Source organism: Lolium perenne, chromosome 7 (assembly GCF_019359855.2).
Source record: "Lolium perenne isolate Kyuss_39 chromosome 7, Kyuss_2.0, whole genome shotgun sequence".
In the NCBI taxonomy this organism is placed as follows: domain Eukaryota; kingdom Viridiplantae; phylum Streptophyta; class Magnoliopsida; order Poales; family Poaceae; genus Lolium; species Lolium perenne.
The window spans coordinates 307151752-307173312 of record NC_067250.2 but is presented as its reverse complement, the minus strand read 5'-3'; the positions used below and the strand labels follow the sequence as shown (position 1 = coordinate 307173312).

Sequence of the window (21561 nt, the reverse complement as noted above, 5' to 3'; positions counted from 1 at the left end):
GATTGGGTGAATACTCTCCGTATTTCACCCAAAGAGTTGATGCTCTCAACCGTGCTGGTTTTTCTCCCCTATAAAAGTGTACTGCGGCTTTGCGTTTGTTAGCTTATGGAGCCGCTGCAGATACGATAGATGAGTGGCTTAAGTTAGCTAGACAAACTTCATCAGATTGTCTAGATAGATTCTGTGAAGGCATCAATGACTGTTACGGGGAGACGTTTTGCCGTCGACCAACTGTCGAGGATACTCAGCGTCTGTTAGCGAAAGCCGAGGAGCGTGGCTTTCTGGGCATGTTAGGGAGCATAGATTGCATGCATTGGCAGTGGAGGAACTGCCCAGTGGCTCATGCTGGTCAATTCACAAGGGGAGACATCAAACACCCTACCATAATCTTAGAAGCCGTTGTGTCGTATGATCGTTGGATCTGGCATGCCTTTTTTGGAGTGGCCGGGTCCAACAACGACATCAATGTACTCAACCAGTGGCCGTTGTTCACTGATGTGCTTAGGGGAGAAGCACCCGTAGTGAACTTCACGGTGAATGGACACGAGTACAACTATGGTTACTACCTTGCCGACGGCATCTACCCCTCATGGCCGGTGTTCATGAAAGGTGTTACTCTTCCACAAAGTGAAAAGCATCGACTGTTCACTACTGCTCAATCAGCTTGGCGCAAAGATGTCGAGTGTGCCTTTGGAGTGCTGAAGGCTAGGTTCAACATTCTAGCAGTTCCGGGACGCTCCTACTCGAGGCGTACTCTTGGGTTGATCATGCGTGCATGTGTCATTCTGCACAACATGATCATCGACGATGAGCGTGGTACAAATTTGGAGAACATCTATGAGACAGTTGATTCCAATGTCGGCCCTGCAATACACAACCATGCACCACCAAGCCTAGCAGCCAGGATTCAGATGGACAATGAAATGAGGGACTCACCGATGTATACACAGCTCCAGCATGATTTGATTGAGCATGTGTGGGCTAATGCCTAGATTATGTAATTTTTTCAAATTTTTATGTAATTTTTTATGATGTAATCGGTAACAATTTTAGTTCAATAAAATAATTTCCTTGCATTATTTTGAATGTTGTAATCTGAAAAAGAAATGCTGATGTCGAGGAGAGAGAAAAGCTGATGTGGAGGAGAGAGAAGTGAGAGCTGGCACTATAGCCTGTGCATTGGCACCGTAGGGTAAGAGTGGGGTGATAGTGGAGTGAGAGTGAGGAAAAAAGCTGACGTGGCAGGCTAGAGTGGTGTGGTGCATTGGCACCAGCCTAAGGCAGAGCAACCAACCCCGATCGAGGTGCATGCAGAAGTATTTCTCACATTCGAAGAATAAAAGTAATCGTTAATCCAATTGGTGATCCGTTTTAGTTGTTGGGCACGTGTGTGAGCTAGCATCTAGTTTCGAAGGTCTTGTCGTGTAAAAGTAAACCGTAAAAACGGGTCTGAATTTTGAGTACAGTTCAAGGGATAAAATATTTTAAAATTTGAAAACCAAAAGAAATCACATGCGTCAGCTAGGCTACAAAAAATTAATATGGGGCACATGCCCTAGATAGCATGGGCCTTTAACGAAAATGCTCTTCTGAACCCGGGCACAGATGCACCGGGGGTATGATTGGTGCTCTCAGCTGTATTTCCTGTTGCATGGCAATTTTTAAAAGTAGAGTTAACAGTGCATGGTCCCACTCTGCGTTTGTATTTTAGTGTCTTCTGACCGTCACCATTATCGGTACATGTCCTTTGGCCGTAATGGACCGTGAAGTAAAGCAGTATGTACCGAGAAAAAGATTTCTTTTTTCCTCCCCATCTGCCGTCTCTTTCCCCCTCTCTGTCTTGGAGCTATCCTGTCCTCCATCGCGATTGAAGCTGCCTTGCCGCCCGCGCCCCGGCCCTGCCGTCTCCGGCTCTCGCTCGCCACCTGTCGGCCGCGCCTGCCCATGCGCCTCAACGCCCCGGCCCTGCCGTCTCCGACTCTCTCTCGCCGCCTGCCGACCGCGCCTGCCCCTGCGCCTCCGCGCCCCTACCCTGTCGACTCCGGCTCTGCAACGTGCCCGTCTCCGACTCTCCCTCGCCGCCCACCGCTCGTCCCGCTTTATTAGTTGCGGGCGCGCGTAGGCCGGTTGTGGCGAGGACGAGGGCGCACCGGCCCTGCCTCGCACTCCTCTGCACCAGACTCACCTGCTCCCCCGCTGGCCTCGCGCTCGCGCCGTGGTTGACATGTCCGCGTAGGAGCCTTCACCGAGGCCCGGCCGTGAACGCGCGCGAGCTCGCTGCCCACCTCGCCGGCGTGGACTGGCGTGTGGTTCTCGTGCGGTTCGACCCCCAGCTGGGCCTCGTCGAGCTCCTCGAGCCGGCACTTGACGGGCGCGAACCACACGCGGATAACGCGCTGCTCGCCATCGCACACTGCTCACGGCTCCAGGTTCCATGCTCTACTCGAGCTTGGTGTACGAGTGTGCAGCAGCTGCGGTTCGGCGTCCAGGTCCTGAGCTCTCACGCGAGCATCTCCAAGTCATGGAGTTTCTACACGAGTGCTGACCTGCCCTCGAATGGTTTTGTGGTTGTGCTAGCTAGCTGCGTCTGCCGTACCTTAGGTGCAGGAAATTTCTAGGTGCAGAAACGGATTGGCCAAACGGACACAACCAGCCATCAAACCCCTGGGCCCTGTACATACAAACAGTGCCAGTTTTCAACCATTTTCTGTGTTTCGTATCTGACACTGAACAGAGTAATAGTACACATCCCTAGACAGATTGGACGGTCCACAAAAGGAGCTCATCTGAGCTCGAGTGCAGAAATGCTCCTCCCGGCCTTTAATAATTATACTAGCATCAATGGTGTACAATAATTTCAGTACTAGCTAGGCTGCTATAATTTGAATGAATCCACGTTATTAATGGTTCATATTTTATTTGATATTTTACAATTAATTTAGAATTTTCTAGTGAATATGTAATTACTGTAGTAATAGATGCGCATTGATATCATATCCTCTATAAAAAGGGTCAGCATTTTACTTGTTCTCCTTCACAAATAACAGGTCATACTGTCAACATCCTCAATTTCTATAAACAACACGGTTAGCTAAGATGAGGACTATCCTGATGTTCCTGACTCTCATCTTGCTTATGCTATCATCATCAGGTACTCATTTGTTTCTATAGTACCACGGGATTTGACAACTCATCCAACAACTGTAACGATGTGTGATTGTTAATCAAAATTTTAATGATTTTTTGCAGATGCTATACATGAGACGTGTAGGGAACAATTTGTTCCGACACATGGAGATCCATGTAATCCCACCAATTGCGAGCTTGCATGTATCGCCACGAATAATGAGGATATCTTTTGTCAGGGGCACTGTTGCACGAAGTCTAGCTGCAAAAATCAGTGGAACTTTTGCAGCTGCAAATTATGCATGTGCGATTGATACACTTGTAGAGAAGGTTTTTTTTTTCTTATTGAATAATGATGACATTGTTAGCATGTACTCTTAGCTAGGGATCGCCACAAACTTGGATTTGGTACGCTTCCGAAAATTGCACAATATGAAATTATTAAGTGAGCTTTATATGAGGTTTGATTGTGCATACATTGGTTTGCAATTATGAGTAACATACAAAACCATAATATTTTTCAACCACGATACATATATGTTGCTGTCGATTTCACTTTGAAATTGCAAAATCGATTTAACTACATAACAAATTGGCAAAACAGTGGCACGGCACGTTGGCGTGTTAAGTAACCACATGGGCTCTCTCCTGAAGCTGTCTGTCCTCTCACCCTCGCCTTGGACCACCACAGCTAGGCATATGTTTCCTCCATGCGCTCTACTACTCCTGTATATATGTCATGCTGTGTTGTACTTTGCTTGCTCGCATCGCTTTTCTGTCCTCCTGAAATCTACTGTCTCTTGGACCCGAGACGAGATTAAAAGACTGTAGGAGAGTCATGTGGTACCATTTCCTTGCCAGCAAACCATTTTATTGTCCCAATGGGCCAATGGGCACTGGTATATTAAGTTGTGAAATTCTTTTTTTTAAAAAAATCTGCTTCTGACTTTCTTATTTTAAGTTGTTTAAAAGGACACTTCCTCTATTTATAATTTATTTATACTATTATATTAGAGTCGGTTGTATGTCGCTCAACATGTTTGATGGTCATTATGAAAATCATCATATACATCTAATCTAATCTCACGCTATCAGCTCAAATTCCATTCGTCATATCTTATTTGACCTCAAGTCGCCAAATTTTCGCTGTGAAAGAAGTCTATATCCCCCACAACTATCAAGGTTTGGAGTTTGGACAAAGCACCTCCTCAACTTTAAACTGCTCTCTCCGATCTATATTAATGTTCTTCTATTTATATTAATGTTCTTTAATACATAGATGTATCTAGATACATTTTAGTTCTAATTATATTATATTTATGCAGGCTGGTTTCTCTGACGTGGACATGGTTTTGCGCCAGCGAGGCCACTTATAGTCATATGCAACATGCTCCCTCAACTTTTATTTCTTCATGTTCTTGATCATCAGATGCCATGTCCAATTGCGCTGATCTCCGCGGTGCGGCCGTGGCCTCGTTCTCCATCAGGTTATGCATCGGCACGGAGCTGGACCCGGCAAAGGACAGCCACGCGCCATGAACTGCACGCACACGCGGATGTTGAGCCGCAGCCCCTCCATATCGAGTGGAGGAACATCAGAAGGGCGCACGCGACACCGAACCGCGCGTGCCACGGCAGCATCTCCGGCGAAGAAGTTCTCCAGGCTCCAAGCATGTGCAGCACGCAAGGCCGCCAGCACATAAGCTCCAGCTGATCAAGATTCAAGAGTTCATCCAATTTGTTTTTCAAGAGTTGCAATCTGAAGTGCCAAATCGCAGTAGTACTGCCAACGAGCGGCTGACCGGCGAGTATGCGGAGGGACTTATGTCCGTGGCCGCGACAGTCTTATCGAAGCGGATCTCGCGATCCAAGTCCAAAATTGGTAAAATTGGTCATCGTAGGATCACACGTTTTGATAAACAAGATCACATGTTTTGGTAGCTTGATTCGATCATGTACCTGATAATCTTGGAGGAAATTCTTGAATCGCAATTCCAAAATTGTTTCCGTGCTGCCGAGGAATAAAGACGCTATGTGAGAAGAATCAACCTGAGGTTGGATAGTGAGGTGGGTGATTGTACCTCCAGCCCACTAGATTTCACATCCCATGTTTGACATCTGTGTGTCTCATAAAGGCGGAATATTCATTCAGTGAGAGGCGATATTCCTCTCGATAGCGAGGCATCTGTGGTGACTTCGTCATTTTCAAGATCCAATTCACCGGCTTAGTTTTCCGGAGGTGCTCATAGAGGTAGGATGTGCGTGTGTGCGTTTATAGAGGTGAGTGTATGCGCACGTATGTGAGCGTCTATGTTTGTAATATGTTTCTGGAAAAAAAAAGACGCATATGAGGCATGACCAAGGTATTAATATGCACTAGTCTGATTGTCCATAGCCACTAGCATCCGAGTAACATCTGTGCTGTTGAAGCTCATTAGATGAGGTATCAGAGAGAACCATCTTGGAGAGGATTGAGGAACGGGGGCCATGAATCCCGTTTTCGGCCACTATGGGTAAGTGCTGGATTAGCGGCGGCGTGCCTGAGATGGAGTTGGTGAGGGTTGCAGCCGAGTTAACGCCCGCATGCGACGCGCTGCAGCAGGGAGGCTGTTAGGGAGGGGCACCGCTGGTTCATCGAGGCTGCGCCCGGGGAAGGCAGGGTAGGTTGGCCGGCGCGGATTCTCTAACGTGGTGAACACAAGTCACCGAGCTACAATACTCTCACTTGTCATCGCAATTGTTAGATCTTAATTGAATGGCCCAGATCAATCCAATCTGTAGAAAACACTGCGCATTTCACTATAGCGGCGGTATTTTCATGTTCACTCGAACTGTTCATTGTCCTGTAGCGATAGATATGAATCGTTAGGTTTAAATCCAACGATAGCAAATAAGCCCAAGTTAGCACCTAATATAGCAATTATCACCATAATATAGCAATTGAAACCTGTTCACCGACCCGCATGTTTGGAACCTGACAACGGGCGAGGTCAAAATCGCATCCAGACATGCATGCGCGGGGATTAGCACCTAATATAGCAATTATCTTATACGGTCTTCCCTATAATTTGATAAGATGTATACGGATGCTTGTACATACCGTGGCGCCCCATGCATACGGTACAAGGTGCAGGATCATTACTACTCTGCACACGGGTCATTTATTGGTACCGAATGAGGCAGCAGAAAATTAAGCCTTTACATAACTATGTAACAATTAGCACGATAGGAATGGATATTTTGGGTATTTTTCCATCGGAGGAACTCGAAAAACAAAATTTTCCTACTGATTACTCCATTTGGAAGTAATTTGGATTTGTAAGATTAACTTTTAGCTCGTAGAATATTACCAAAATGGACATTTTGTACTAATAGTTTTCTATTGTAAAAATATTTTTGAAACATTATTTTTAAAATATGGAAATAGCCATTGATAGTTCTCCCAATTAATCATTGATGGAAAATAGTCAAAATCAACAAACTGAGGGTGCAGATGTGGAAGATCCGTCATGGAACACAAAGATTTGAACACAAAATCTCCAATCAATGATGCAGATAGTAAAAATTACTAATCATAAATTATATCAACAAATGATATCATACACCATTGATATTGGAGACATATGTTTACAAATCAAGTTTGTGCTAAAAAAATGATTTCCTGATCTGAAGTCTGGACCGGTGCAATGGGCGGAACTGAACATGCTCAGGATTAAAACTTGCAAGCCATCGATACATTAGCACAAAAGGTGAGATGAATCTCTGCTGCACCGTTTGATAATCACATGATCTTTTTTTTAAAACGAGGCAAAAGCTTTGTCTTTCATTGATATAGGAGAAAAGAGTTGGCCAGTTTATGAGGAAAACTGGCCGAAAAACCGTTACAACACGACACCACACGCCAGCCCCGAGGCTGCGCTCCACACGGGTCGACGACCAGCCAGGTCGACACCACACCTCAACGCAACAGGCGGAGGCGAAAGACCGGAGCCACCGCTCCCACTACCACGCTGGCCCCGAGGCCGCGCCCCGCCTGGCCGAAGACGAACCCGCCTCCGCCGAAAAAACACCAAAACGCACCACGAGTCCCTTTGTCCGGTGGACATCCAAAGCGAGGCCCCAAGAGGCAAAGCGACGCAAGAGCGCCGCCCACGCCCGATCCCGCGAGGGATCTAGGGTTTCCCCCGGAGAGCCTGAGCGGAGAACAAGAAAACACCCGCTTCGACGACGCCTTCAAGAAGTATGCGGCGCCCACAGGCGCCACCGTCGTCGGTCCTGGCCGGCCGCCATGACAAAGCTTTCGCCCAGCGAAGAGTTTCAAGACCTCGCACCCGCCTAAAAGGACCGGCACAAACCACCGCATGCAACCGCAGAGCAACCTCCAGGCCAACCTGTAGCCGCCGACGCGCCGAGAGCAGCACCGCCCGAAGCCAACGGAGAACCGCCGAAGATCGCCGTGGGCGCCGCCGGAACGCCACATAGAGGGGACGCCGACCAACACCAACACGGGGCTCGAGGACGAACGCCGAAGCCCGCAGGCATGAACTCCCCGCACCACCAGCCGCCACCGCACAGCCAAACCGGCCCATCGCCGCAGCCTCCAGAAGCAGCACAGCCGCCATGGCCTCCGGCAGGTTCCTCCGCCGACGCGGCCGTCTCAGCCGTCGCACGAGCCCAACACCACGCCGCCGCAGCCCGGGGCCATCGCCCCGGCAACCCACCAGAACCCAGACGCAGCAACAAGGAGTTCCTCGTCACGGCCGCCCCGCCGCCCGGGGACGCCTGATACGTCTCAAACGTATCTATAATTTCTTATGTTCCATGCTAAGGATGTATTTGTTGATTACATTACGCACCATACTTAATGCAATTGTCTGTTGTTTGCAACTTAATACTGGAGGGGGTTCGGATGATAACCTGAAGGTGGACTTTTTAGGCATAGATGCATGCTGGATAGCGGTCTATGTACTTTGTCGTAATGCCCAATTAAATCTCACACTACTCATCATAACATGTATGTGCATTGTTATGCTCTCTTTATTTATCAATTGCCCAACTGTAATTTGTTCACCCAACATGCTATTTATCTTATGGGAGAGACACCTCTAGTGAGCTGTGTACCCCGGTCCATTCTTTTACATCGAATACAATCTACTGCAATACTTGTTGTACTGTTTTCTCAAACATCATCTTCCACACTATACATCTAATCATTTTTTTCAGCAAGCCGGTGAGATTGACAACCTCACTGTCACGTTGGGGCAAAGTAATTTGGTTGTGTTGTGCAGGTTCCACGTTGGCGCCGGAATCCCTGGTGTTGCGCCGCACTACACTCCGTCACCAACAACCTTCAACGTGCTTCTTGGCTCCTACTCGTTCGATAACCTTGGTTTCTTACCGAGGGAAAACTTGCTTCTATACGCATCACACCTTCCTCTTGGGGTTCCCAACGGACGTGTGCATACACGCTATCAACGCCGCCCCGGCAAACCGCCGCACCTGCCCCGGACCTGGGCAGCACCACCGGCCGGCCCCCGCGCTGCCGGAGAGGCCCCTCCGCGGCACAACCTGCCGCGCCACCCCGCGCGGCCCAGATTGGGCCCGGGAGGCCCGCACCGCCCGCCGTCACCAACAGCAGCGCCACGACCTCACACGGCCGCCACGCGTCGCCGTAGACAGCCGCGCCCGCCGCCCAACGCCGCCGCGCCCGCCGACCGTCGTCGCGCCGGCCGCCATCTCCGCGCCCGAGTGAGCTCCCTCTCACCAGGGACGCGGGAGGGAAGAACCGCCCCGCCGCCACCTTCCCCGGGGAGCGCGCGGCTTCACCGGCCCCCTCCGACGGCGGCGAGGCAGGGGAGAGAGGGGGGAGGGAACTAGAGGCGGTGGCGGCTAGGGTTCCCCCCTGGTCGCCAGAGGAGGGCGACGCGGGGGGCTTGGAGTTGGTTTTTAAAAACTTTCTCCTTCACATCTCATCTGATAATCACATGATCCAAACCCAGAAAAAAAAACGCACGGGGAGGGACCTCACCCTGATTCTGTTCTCAAAATTTCCTGCTAAGTAAATCTTAATTTCACAGAGCATTCGAGAGCAGAGCACGTTCAGATATCCAATTTCCATGGAACAAGGAAACAACATCCGGCTGGAGCACGAACCAAGGCGAAATTCGCGGCGCTCCTCCTCAGTCACTTGCCACGACCGCCGGGTGCATCTGCTTGAGCGCGCTTGCCACCCCTTTTAGGCAGGGGCGATCTTGTGGCTTCGCCAGGAGAGATCAGAGTAGTATAAAGAGCATGGTTTTGAAAATAATATCAGCAGGATGGTTAATAAGCTTAATTAGACTCCATTGTCAACTTGTTTCTAATAAGTTAGAGAGCCCAAGATTGCGCCACAAATAGGATCCAAACTATCCTATGGAATCTGCCAGCAAAGTTCGACAAGATAGCGAAGAACTGCGGAAATTGGCGGAGGGTGGTCCACGCAAACTTCGCCGGCGAGCATTGGAAGAAGATATGCTTGGCGTCCTCAACTACACCACATAGCGCACAGCAACCCGTCCCTGGGCCGTGGCGCGCCGCCACATTTGCACTAGAAGGTAATCGGTCAAGTATAAGTTGCCACGAGAAAATTCTAGTCTTGAGCGGAACCCGCGCCGCCCAGACCTCCTTGAAATGTGCTGAAGTTGCGCCCTGAGCAAGTTTGGCATACATAGAGCTAACTGTAAAGGCTCCAGAGGGTCCAAGGCCTAAACAACCCTATCCTTCCCGTCAACCAACCTAGTATTGTCAATAATCTCCCTGAGCTCATGCCAATCAGCCATCCCTGCCTGATCCAGAGGTCTTCTAAATCGAAGATGCTCGGGATGGCTACAAACCTCATCAACCGAAGCCATTTGGGAAGAGCAAATGTTGAACAGCAATGGGAATCTATCTTTCAATGCCCTGTCTCCCGTCCAAGTATCCATCTAGAATTGTGTGTGGCGCCTGTTCAAAATCATATGGTTATCACCCAACTTGAACATGCGTTTGATTTTATGGATGCTACGCCAAAACTGCGAGCCCCCTCTGATGTGGGCATAACCCTTCGGGTACTCGACATTGCCATACCCGGTGCAAACTATGAAGCTAGACCAACACGAGGACTCGACAAGCTGGACCTGCCGCACCTCCACTTGGACTACAAGGAAAGAAGACTCCAATACGAATCCTACTAGGACTCTTGTAACCCCTAGCTTGGCTGATATATAAAACCAGGCAGAGGCACCCCTTAGGGAGGGACATATTCAGAAACATAGATCATAGAGGCGACACGTCTAGACATCGCAACCCGCGAACTAGAACTAGACTAGATACAACTACTCCGCCTATAGCGGCCCCCTGTACCCATATATTCATATACTGGATTGCTAGCAGGACGTAGCGATCCTCCACCGCGGGGACGTGAACCTGGGTACGTCGTGTACCGCCTCGCTCCCGGAACTTCCGTCGTCGCCTTTCTCTAAAACCCAAGCCCCTCATGGTGGGCATTGCCGAGGAACCACCTCGTCACCCTTCGGCCCGAGTCGGCAAAGATATCGTCCACGGAGTGTATTTTGCCCAGAGGATATGTTTCCAGATCGGGTTGTCGTTCTGATACAACTTCCACACCCACTTAAGCATAAGAGCAGCGTTCATCTTTATGGATCGAGTTGAGGATGCTCAAATCTCCACACTCCTTGGGTCTGCACACTCTCCACACTCCTTGAGTTGAAGATGTAGTTTTGGTTTCGGGCTCGATCCTTCCCAAAAGAAACGAGCCCGGTGCGAGTTGAACTTGGCGTGCACTCCATCCTGTAAGAGAATCGGCCCCATGGAGAACATTGGGAGGCTAGCAAGGCAATAAGATCAATCGTCCCCCCCCCCCCCCCCCCCCACGGTTCTATAGCAGCCAACTTTTGAACTAAAAATATCCATTGTTCCATGGTTAATTTTTTGTCCGCAATCGGAAGTCCAAGGTAGATGAATGGGAACTTTCCCAATTTGCAATTAAGTTGGCCCTTTGCTGTCTGCGTTTGGGGCGTCCCATTACAATGACCTCGGACTTGTGGCAGTTGATTTTGAGACCGGACATGTCCTCGAAACACATCAGGAGAAACTTGAGGTTGGCAATCTATTGGTCATCGTCTTGTATCATGATGAGAGTATCATCTGCGTATTGCAGGTGCGAGATACCTCCAGGGATCAGGTGTGGCACCACCCCCGCGATGTGTTCGGCCTCCCAAGCTTTAGTGAGGATGATAGACAATGCTTCCGCCATGAAGTTGAAGAGGAGGGGAGAAAGTGGGTCGCCCTGCCTCACTCCCTGTTTGTAGCGAAAGAACGGGCCAACCTCCCCGTTGATGGAAATAGCCGTTTGTCCCCCTTCCACTAGTTGATTAAGGCGATGAACCACCCCAGGATCAAAGCCCTTGCATCTAAGCACCTCGGTATGGAACTCCCAGTTCACCCGATCGTAAGCTTTCTTGAAGTCAAGTTTCAGTAGGACACAAGAAGATTTCTGTCGTTTCACTTCATGGATGATCTCGTGCAGTGCAAGTACCCTGTCCAAAATGAATCTTCCCTTGATGAAAGCTATTTGGTTGGGGCAGATTATAGGGTGAGCAATCGGGTCAAGTTTTGATGCCATTGCGTTGGAGACGATCATGAAAATCATATTGATAAGGGCAATCGGTCTGAATTGAGAAATCAAGTCCGCCCCCGGAACTCTCGGAATAAGAGAGAGAACCCAGAAGTTTAGTCTCGCAATATCTATGCGGCCGAGAATCAAATCGTTGAGGATGTGTAGCGTCCTATGCTTGACCAGCGGCTAGAATTTCTTGAAGAAGGACACCGGGAATCCATCCGGGCCTGGTGCGGTGTCAAATTTCATCTCCATCACCAAGCTCTCAAGCTCTTGTTCAGTAAAGGTGCGCAAGAGTTCCTGGTTCTCAGCCTCGGAGACCCTAGCCTCCACTCCCCATGAGTTAGGAGCTAGCCCACAAACCCTGGTGGCCTCTGTCCCCAAAAGCTGGCGGTAGAAGTCATAAATATGCTCCTGGATCAGACGCTTGTTCGTAATCGGCCCTGTCTCAACTGGGAGCACCACAATGTTGCACTTTCTGTGCCGACCATTTGCTACGGCATGGAAGTAGGCCGTGTTGGCGTCCCCTTGAAGCATCCACTTCACCCGACCTCTTTGGCGCCAATGCTCCTCCTCGACTCGGTAAATTTCGACATGTTGTTCTTCCAGGTGATAGCGAAAGGCCCATTCCTCGCTATCCAGACCATCCGAATCCAAGGATTGAATTTGAGCGAGCACCGATTCCTTGTGCATCCTAGCTTCCCTGCCTCTGTTTGCGTTCTAGTCCTTTAAGATGTTGACGCAGGCCTCCACTCATAAACTTCCACCAATCCACAATATCCCTTCCACCAACCCTGGAGGCAAGGGAGGCCCATAGCCTGAGCATGGTGGGCTGGAACCCTTCCAGCTCCAACCAACTGGTCTCAAAAAAGAACCTGTTACTTCTAGGAGGATCCCCATCCCCAGAATCATAGATCAAAGGCGTGTGATCGAAGCCTAGACTCGTCTCCGCAACCAGAGAGCAAAACGGGAATCGTGTTTCCAGCGCCGGTGACAAGAAAATTCTATCTAACACACATTGAACCGGATTGAGTTGTTTGTTCGTCCAGGTATATCTCGCCCTTGTGCGAGGAATTTCCCTAAGACCCCAACACCCGATGTGGTCATTAAACAGCTCCAGCCTTGCCCAGTTCACTCTGTCATTATTCTTGTCTTGAGCCCTCCTCAACAGATTGAAATCACCTCCCATGATGATGGGAATGTTCGTGTTCGATACCTTGCTGGACACTTCAACCAGAAATGCTGCCGAGAAAGTGTGATCCGCCGGCCCGTAAACGCCCATCACCAGCAACTTGGTCCTGTTGGCCTTGATCATCACCGATGCACTAACAAAATATCTACCCAAACTGAAAGCTTCAACTTCAAACACACTATCCCGAAAGCCCAATAGCATCCCCCCTAAATGCCCATTAGGGAATATTAAAAATGTGCCCTTAATACTTTCTGAGTAGCCGGTAAATTCGACATATTTTTAGGTGTCCTTACAAATTTTTAGGGCTTATTTTATACATTTTGGAGCACTTAAAAGTGCCCCAAAATTCATAAGGTGATGTAGTGTCCGAGCCGGGGACATCGAGTGCTAGAGTTGGCGATGTCGTCGCCTGCCCCAACGGTAGCCATGATTAAACCCAACAAGGTGATCATGCTTGGATGCGGGGAGGTGGACTTCGTAGATCTCTGGATGACATCGTTGTGTGCGACGTGTGCTCGGCCAGGACCCCTCTCTCCGTTTCATCCCGTTGCCGAAGCTGCTCCCTTCCAACAACTCCCACTACGGCCAGCGTTTTCCGTGGCATCGTTTTCACTGCCGATGACCTGATCAAGTGAGCGGAGGTCGAGCATCGTAGGAGACGCTCAGTCCACGAGATCCCGGACGCGGAGCTGCTCTACGATTCGGAGTTCAGGTTCGGCCAGGAGGAGGAAGAATACACCTACGAGAACCTCGGGTGGAGGAGGAGGATCTCCTCTGACTCCAGCCTTGTTGACGGCGTCTTGTTTCCTGAGCTTGTCTACGACAATGAGCACAGTCTGCACAGATGGTGGCGACGTTGTTTAAAACATGTGTAAGGTGGAACCTGAAGACACGAAGGCATGGGCTGTTACCGTTGACATGGCCAACAAAAGTCAAGACCTTGTTCAAGGCTATCTGAACTACGTATACAAGGCTATCTGAACTACGTATCCTGCGCCTTGTTCAAACACCTGAAAATATCAGCGTAGTACTATGCAGATATACTATTTGCAGCTTATTAATCAGATTTCCATTGAGCAGGAAAACATCTCTCACTTCTACTGTTTTACAGCAATGCAAGAAACTTCTAAATACTACTGATATGTTGGGACGGGTAATTCTAGAAAAAACACAGGCGCGATAACTGACCAAATCGGCATCTGAATATCTGATGCTAGAACGGGTTTACTTGCCGGAAAATCTGATGTTTTCTCATGCTACTTTCTGTCAGTAGCGGTTTATGTTCTTTTGGACTAGAGGTACCGTTGTCCATGGATGTCGGTTTTCGTTAAGATCAGGTTTGCTAATTCTAGGTTGACCGGAAAAATGTGTTAGTTTCAGATCAACTCGATAACTGTTAGATTTGCATCGTGATTCGTGCATACAAGAATTACACATGGATGTAATTGCATATCATTCATCCTAGTTGCACGTGAATTACACATGAAACCAGGTGACCGAGAATTAAGCTAATTCTAGGTTGACTGAAATTAGCCGCGTCCATATATTATACGTGTAGAACATACCTTTGGTTTGCTTTGACGGAGAGCGCTGAGCGACGGCTTATATAACCTGAAAACGGAAACATTGACAGACCCAAGCCTGACTGGGCCATCTCCACCAGATGGAGGAATGGCTCGAGCTGGGGGTGGCAGGGACAGCGACGAGAGCTTCACGAGCCCACCTTGAGTTAGGCCGAGCCAGGCGGACCTGGTTTGCTCTTGTAGCCACGTGGGCCTGGTGGCAAAACCTCAGGCTAATTGAGCATTTGCAGAGGTAAGCCTCATCTTCCTTCACTTCTGAACGCAATGCTTCAGTGCACAACGAACACAACGTTTGATTTGCAAATATTCTAAAGAACCGTCAAATTACAGACTATAAATCGGACAGAACTAATGCATTAAGAAATGTTGATAGTGCAGCCTAAATAAATATTGAAGCACTGATAGAGCACGAGCTTCTGGTGCAAAGCAGAGTGCAAGAAAGACTAGCTGGGCAGTGATAGAGCTCATGATTTGAAAGCCGATCCATTCCAAAGAAAAATGCAAGAAAGACTAGTTAGGCACTGATAGAGCACCGGATTTTAATGAAGCGGTAGATCATACCTGCCCCTTTCCCTCTAGATTGATGTTGTTGCCACCATCATCGATTGTCGAATTATTTTTGTTCTCCACCACCGGGTTCTTCTCCTTCTCCGATGTCGTTATATTTTCCGATTCACGGCCACGTGTTCTTCAGCTATCTCCACCATCTTCAACATCTTACTTGAGGTGGGGCGGGTGGATACGGGAAGGCGTGCGTGTCAAAGGGACACGGCAGTGATGAGAGGGGAATCTGGCGGCGGCCAGCGATTAGCCGCTGGGTGGCGGTGACCTTCTGCGGTTGGAAAGATTTTTTTTCTGAGAATTAGTCTCGGAAGATGTGCTCCTATCAGCGGGATATTTTACAATTTACCATGTTTTACTTAGGACTTCTATAATTTGTCACACATTAGTTAGTCTTTAATAATTTTCCACATATTAGGCTGATTACTTTCTAATTTGCCTTCCTTCTCTCATTACGCTAATCTTTCTTTTGTGGGATGCAAATATTTTTTAAGTTTTTTGTGTGCGACCAAGTGACAGAGCTTGGCAGAGATTGTTAAGGGACCTAAAAACACCAGTCATGCTTAATCTTTGGGTAATATTTAAAAATTTCGCGTAAATAAATGCCTTTAAGAAATTTTTGGAGTGTGTGTGTGTTGGGGGGGGGGGGGGGGGGGGGCAATGGCCCCCTACCCTAGAGAAATTCCGCCACTGTGACCAAGGTCACATCGGCGTCACAGACCTCCAACGTCAATAGAACATAGAACTACACATAACTACCATTGGGAAGAATCCAACAGAAAACAGTAAACACACCATATCCATCTCTAGGAACAGATCTCGGACTGAACATATCCATCAGGTCAAGCAGTCATGAGAAAATCATTGTAGTGCATGAAGCCTCATAACAACACGGTGTCATCTGCAACAAGAGGATTTGTCAACAGCCGAAAAACATTCACACAAAGAACGTCAAGTGTCTAGGGATGAAGTGCTCACTCGTAAGTCGATGAAAGTTCAGATCTGTGTAGTTGAAGCTGGAAATGCTTGTCAAGCTGTTGAAATTAGAATTCTTAGCTACTAGGTTCCACTGGGAGTAATTCATCCGATAGTTCAAGTTTATCACTGTGATCTTGACTCCCCAATACTCCTTGTAGTTAGCCTTCACATGCCACTGAACTCTTATTGAGCACATATGACATGTGCATTGGACCAGACGTGCCAAGCTGTTCTTGTCTTGAACATTCATGACATAACCAAGATAAATATCTGAACAACAAGATCACTCTCCGTTCTATTTTATTATCTGGTTTATGTGAAATGCAACGTACTCTACGCAAGTTTCTTGTTTTGGTAGCCACATGCGCAATTTGGGCATGTAACGAGTGTCTTGCTGTAAAATGCTGACAAGGAAAAAACAGCAAGTTGGTCAATTGCAAAGCCGCAAACTGTGAATACGTACAAATTGCACTCCATGTCACTACACAAAGAAAACAAATAGTCACCAATATGCTAATTCCTCCATGCATAAAAAATGCTGAGAGGGACAAACATCAAGTTACTATGTGCTTGAGTTACGTACCTTCAACTTGTGTATAACTCAAGTTGGGAACGAGTTGTGTGGTAATTCAGGGCTGGTTCACAGATTTCGGAGGTCCTAGGGCGGTACAACACCAATGACCCCTTGTTCTCAGTGGGAGCTTTCCTACAACCAAGGGGGGCATCCCCCCCCCCCACCCCCACCCCCACCCCAACTCAATAGTTTTGTTTACCATAATAGATGTTCTGGGCCCATAACAATCTCTATCAAACTCCGTCACTGAGAACAAGGGGTCTTTGGTGTCGTATCGCCCTATACTTTACTACTTCAGGTCTTTTGGCTTTCTACCAACTGAAGCATGCCTAAATTTCTGGTTTCTATGTAAGGGCATGTTAATTTGTTGCCTCTTTGCGGTTACTGGATGGTGGCATTGCTTGTTGTCTTTTTGGTGACCTCTTTGATTTGAAAACGAGACGAAGCCATCCTTGTCAGAAACTATACATACACTGTCTTGGCAGCCTGAAAGAAACGGAATATAATCTATTCCAGAATTCCAAGCAAATCGGCACAAAATCCCCTGCTGGCCTTTTTTTTATCCTAGGCCTGAATTTCCCCACCAACCCATTTAGAGATATCTGACTCGATTTCCACCCAACGGAAAACCCTATTCTCCGCCCATTAGCGTGCGGTAATAAGCCCCGCATGCAAATTGTAGCGACATGGGTCGTGACCCACTAATGCCAATGCTACCAAAAGAGGGCTCGTGGAGTTATGGTTTTTCCTGTTTTGGGAAGCATCTAGAAGCATTCGGTATGGCTTTTTTGGTCTAACATTTCTTCCTTTCCCCTCGGTTCTTTTGTTGTTCTATTTTTTCCGGTTTTCATTTTTTTGTATTTTGTATTTTCTTTTTTCTGTTTGTTTGTTAATTGAAAATGTTGAACGTTATTAAAATATGATCTTTTCTCCTAAACATTTTAAAAACTAACATTTTTAATTTCGATTTTTTTTAATTTAACAATTTTCAAATTCAAACATTTTTTTAATTTGAACATATTTTGAATCCGAACAATTTTTAGTTTGATTTTTTGAATCTAATTTTTTTGAGATTAAACATTCTCAAATTTAAACATTTCTTTTAATAATGTTTTTTTTGAGAATTTGTTCAAATTCAAATTTTGTTTAGTTTCAAAATATGTTCAGGTTCATCTTTTATTGAAAAATTGCGCAGCTCAAGGACAAGGGGCCGGGTTCGAAACCAGAGCTATGCCATGGCTAGTGTCCGGATGTTGTACGAAAATAGAGAAACATGGTTAGGTTATAATCGAGCAAATGAATTAATCGGCGCAAAAACAAGGAACATGCGATCGCCCCCCCCCCCCCCCCCCCCAATCGTGCCCGACAGAAGTGTTGGATTGTGCATTTGGGGGACACCATCGCTAGTCGCTGCTTTTGGGGCGCGTCTGTTTCCAGTCGCGGCCCCTGATGCATGTAAAATACAAACGTGAATTTTATAGTTTATTTATACATATTCCCACATAAAAGAAACTAATAGAACATGAAACCCGTGTTTTGTGTATTTTTATCTTTCAGGACCTAAACAAAGTCCAATTGACATGGGATGTTTTGAGGGTTTTTATTTTGCGAAGACGATCACCTGGAGCACTGGAACCCCACGAAAGGGGCCCTGAGGTCTAAAAGAGACCAGGTGGCAGGGCCCATGTGTGGGACAGTGCTACCCTACCTCTTTCCCTCCTCGAGCATCACCAGTCATTCGACTTCATCTACAAATCATTGTTTTGGTCTAAAACCGCCTATGTAAAGGGTCCCCAGAGAGTCTTTGAGGGAGAGCCCCGCAGAAACATCGAAACATCAAAACATAGATAGAACCATCAAATATTAGAGGGGAAACTCCACCGGAGCCGCTGCCGAAGAGATCTCTACCTTCTCCAACTTCTCCAGCATCATCACCATGATGAAGAGAGAGTAGTCCACCTCTAGCACTACAAGAAAAGTTGCCATGGCCGATGAATTGAAAGTCACGCCATGGTTGTTGATGCACCATGTCCGACGATTTTAGCTCTCTCCGTGGTGCATGTCAAAACTTTTTCCTCGTTTTTTAGGCCATCTAGCCCGACGTAAACATGGAAAACGTCGCATATGGTGGCCCGGGATGTGGTGCATGATGAATTCTCGGGTGCGCCAGCCGAGTCAATGCAAATCCACACCGCCAATCTCGATCGCGCCATCTCATTCAACGTTCTCCGATCGAGCCATTTACGATGCAGGATCATAGGTTCCGCATATCATCCTCTATGAACGAAAAAATTTCTTTTCTTCGATCTTTTTTACCCCCTGATTTCTGGCTACTTCTTTTTTATTTTGATCCTGTGCCGCCTTGGAAATATTGAGACCGCTGCTGCACAATGTGACCCGCATGTCATCCTCTATGAACAATAAATCTTTCTTTTCTTGGAGTTATTTTTGGCACCTGATATTTGGTCACTTTCCTTTTTCTTTCGATCATGTGCCGCTTCTGAAATGTTGAGCTCGCAGCTGCAAAATGGGACTCGCATGACATTCTCTATGTACAATCAAGTTTCTTTTCTTGGAATTATTTTTGGCACCTAATATTTGGTCACTTGCCTTTTTTTCTTTCGATCCCGTGCCACATTTGAAATGTTGAGACCGCTGCTGCAAAATAGGACCCGCATGTCATCCTCTATGTATTATAAAAGTTTCTTTTTTTAGATTTTTTTACCCTCTGATTTTTGGATATTTCCTTTTTTTCGATCCCCTCCCGCCTTGCAAACGTTGAGGAACATGCTATCTCATGGGACCCGCATGTCATCATTTATGTACAATAAAAGTTTCTTTTCTTGGATTATTTTTGGCTCCTAATATTTGTTCACTTGTCTTTATCTTTCGATTTCATGCCGCCTTTGAAACATTGAGGAACCTGCTAGCTCATGGGACTCGTATATCATCTTCTATGTACTATAAAAATTTATTTTCTTGGATTTTTTTCACCATCTGATTTTTGGCTATTTCTTTTTTCTTTTGATCCCCTACCGCCTTGAAAACGTTGAGTAAGTTGCTGGCTCATGAGACCCGCATGTCATCCTCTATGTACAATCAACTTTCTTTTCTTGGAGTTTTTTTTACACCCTCGTTTTTGGCTACTTCTTTTTTCTTTTGATCTCATGTCGCATTTGAAACGTTGAGACCGCTGCTGCAAAATGGGACCCACATGTCATCCTCTATGTAAAATAAAGTTTCTTTTCTTGGATTATTTTTGGCTCCTTATATTTGGACACTTGCCTTTTTCTTTCGATCTCATGCCGCCTTTGAAACATTGAGGAAGATGATGGCTCGTGGGTCCCGCATATCATCCTCTATGAACAATAAAAGTTTTCTTTCATTGAGTTATTTTTTACCCCTAATTTCTGGCTACTTCCTTTTTTTTTTGATCCCCTGCCGTCTTTGAAACGTTGAGGACTCTGCTAGCTCATGGGTCCCACATGTCAGCTGATGGTGCTCCGGTCATGGCGCCAGACAATCTTGGTGGCAGCTGTTGTGGAAGTGGTTGGGAAACCCCAAGAGAAAGGTGTAATGAGCACAACAGCTAGTTTTCCCTCATAAGTAATCAAGGTTTAATCGACAGTAGGAGAAATGCGTGACTTCTGAAGGTGTTGCTAGCTGACTAGTCGCAGGGTGCACTACCAGTGTCAACAATAACGTGAAACTTGCACACAACACAACCACAATACTTGTCCCAACTTACGGTGAGGTTGTCAATCTCACCGGTTTGCTGAACAGAAAGGATTAGACGTATCGAGTGGAAAGAGATGTTTGCGGTAATTGAAGAGAACAGAGCTTGAAGTAAGTAACATAGCAGGATTGCAGTGGTTGAGTTTATCAGTGTAAACAAAAGGACCGGGATCCACAGTTCACTACAGGTGTCTCTCCATAAAGATAAATAACATGCTGAGTGAACAAATTACAGCTGGGCAATTGACAGAATAAAAACCATACATGACAAGATGATTACTATGAGGTTCGTTTGGTATTACAACATAATACATAGACTGTAATCTAACTGCATCTATGACTAATACTCCATCTTCCGGCTATCGTCTGAACCCCTTCCCGTATTAAGTTGCAGGCAACAGATTTTCGCATTAAGCAATGTGTGTAAAGTAAACAATAGAATTATCCTCAGATAAAACATTGTTGTTTTCTCCCTAGTAGCAACATCATATTAACAATCTTAGAAGTTATTGTCACTCTCCAAGAAAACTAGAGGCATGAACCTACTATTGAGCATAAATACCCCCTCTTGGAGTCACAAGCATCTATTTGGCCAGAATATCTACTAGCAACGGAGAGCATGCAAGATCACAAATAAATAACGTATGACAAGAATATATAATAGATTTCAACATAGTATACATTATTCATCGGATCCTAGCAAACACAACATGTAGCATTACATAAGATGATCTTGGTCACGTAGAGAAGCTCACAAGATCTAAACATGAGGCACAAATTTTACTAGGCACAAGTTGCCTTTTGTACAACTCAAAATATAACATATTTTTCTCCAAAATTTCTACCGTAAATTACAATGCTTATATGTATGTACTATTTAATGTCAGGTTTTTAAAATCTCAGAAATATGTTTTCCAAAAAATCAGAAACACTGGTGTTCATGTGTTACATGGACTTTTCGCGTTTACATATAGCTATATACTCCTAATGTTGATGAACAAAGGTAAAATAGAGAATAGTCATAGCTCTGTGCAGGCGCCTCTACTGTTCGTGCCGAGCTTCCTCCTGTGCTTCAGCAGAAAACCCTGCAGCTGGATGAGACCAACGCCGGTCAGTTGTGGTGGTCCAAAACGGCCTTCAAGCACCGCACCACCAC

At 46.7% G+C, this 21561-nt stretch overlaps 1 protein-coding gene and 1 pseudogene across 1 annotated transcript; both read right to left on the bottom strand.

The window, feature by feature from the left end:
• Nucleotides 1-11272: 11272 nt before the first annotated feature.
• LOC139834014 (secreted RxLR effector protein 78-like) lies at nt 11273-11788 on the bottom strand. Its single transcript, XM_071824397.1, has one exon. The coding sequence runs from the start codon at nt 11786-11788 to the stop codon at nt 11273-11275; it is 516 nt and encodes a 171-aa protein (XP_071680498.1).
• A 1848-nt stretch (nt 11789-13636) lies between these two features.
• On the bottom strand, nt 13637-17262 carry LOC127315060 (COBRA-like protein 1; annotated as a pseudogene).
• Between the last annotated feature and the right edge of the window lie 4299 nt (nt 17263-21561).

Coding starts and splice junctions, on each gene's coding strand:
- LOC139834014 (XM_071824397.1), bottom strand. CDS start 11,788: ATGGCATCAAAACTTGACCCGATTGCTCACCCTATAATCTGCCCCAAC.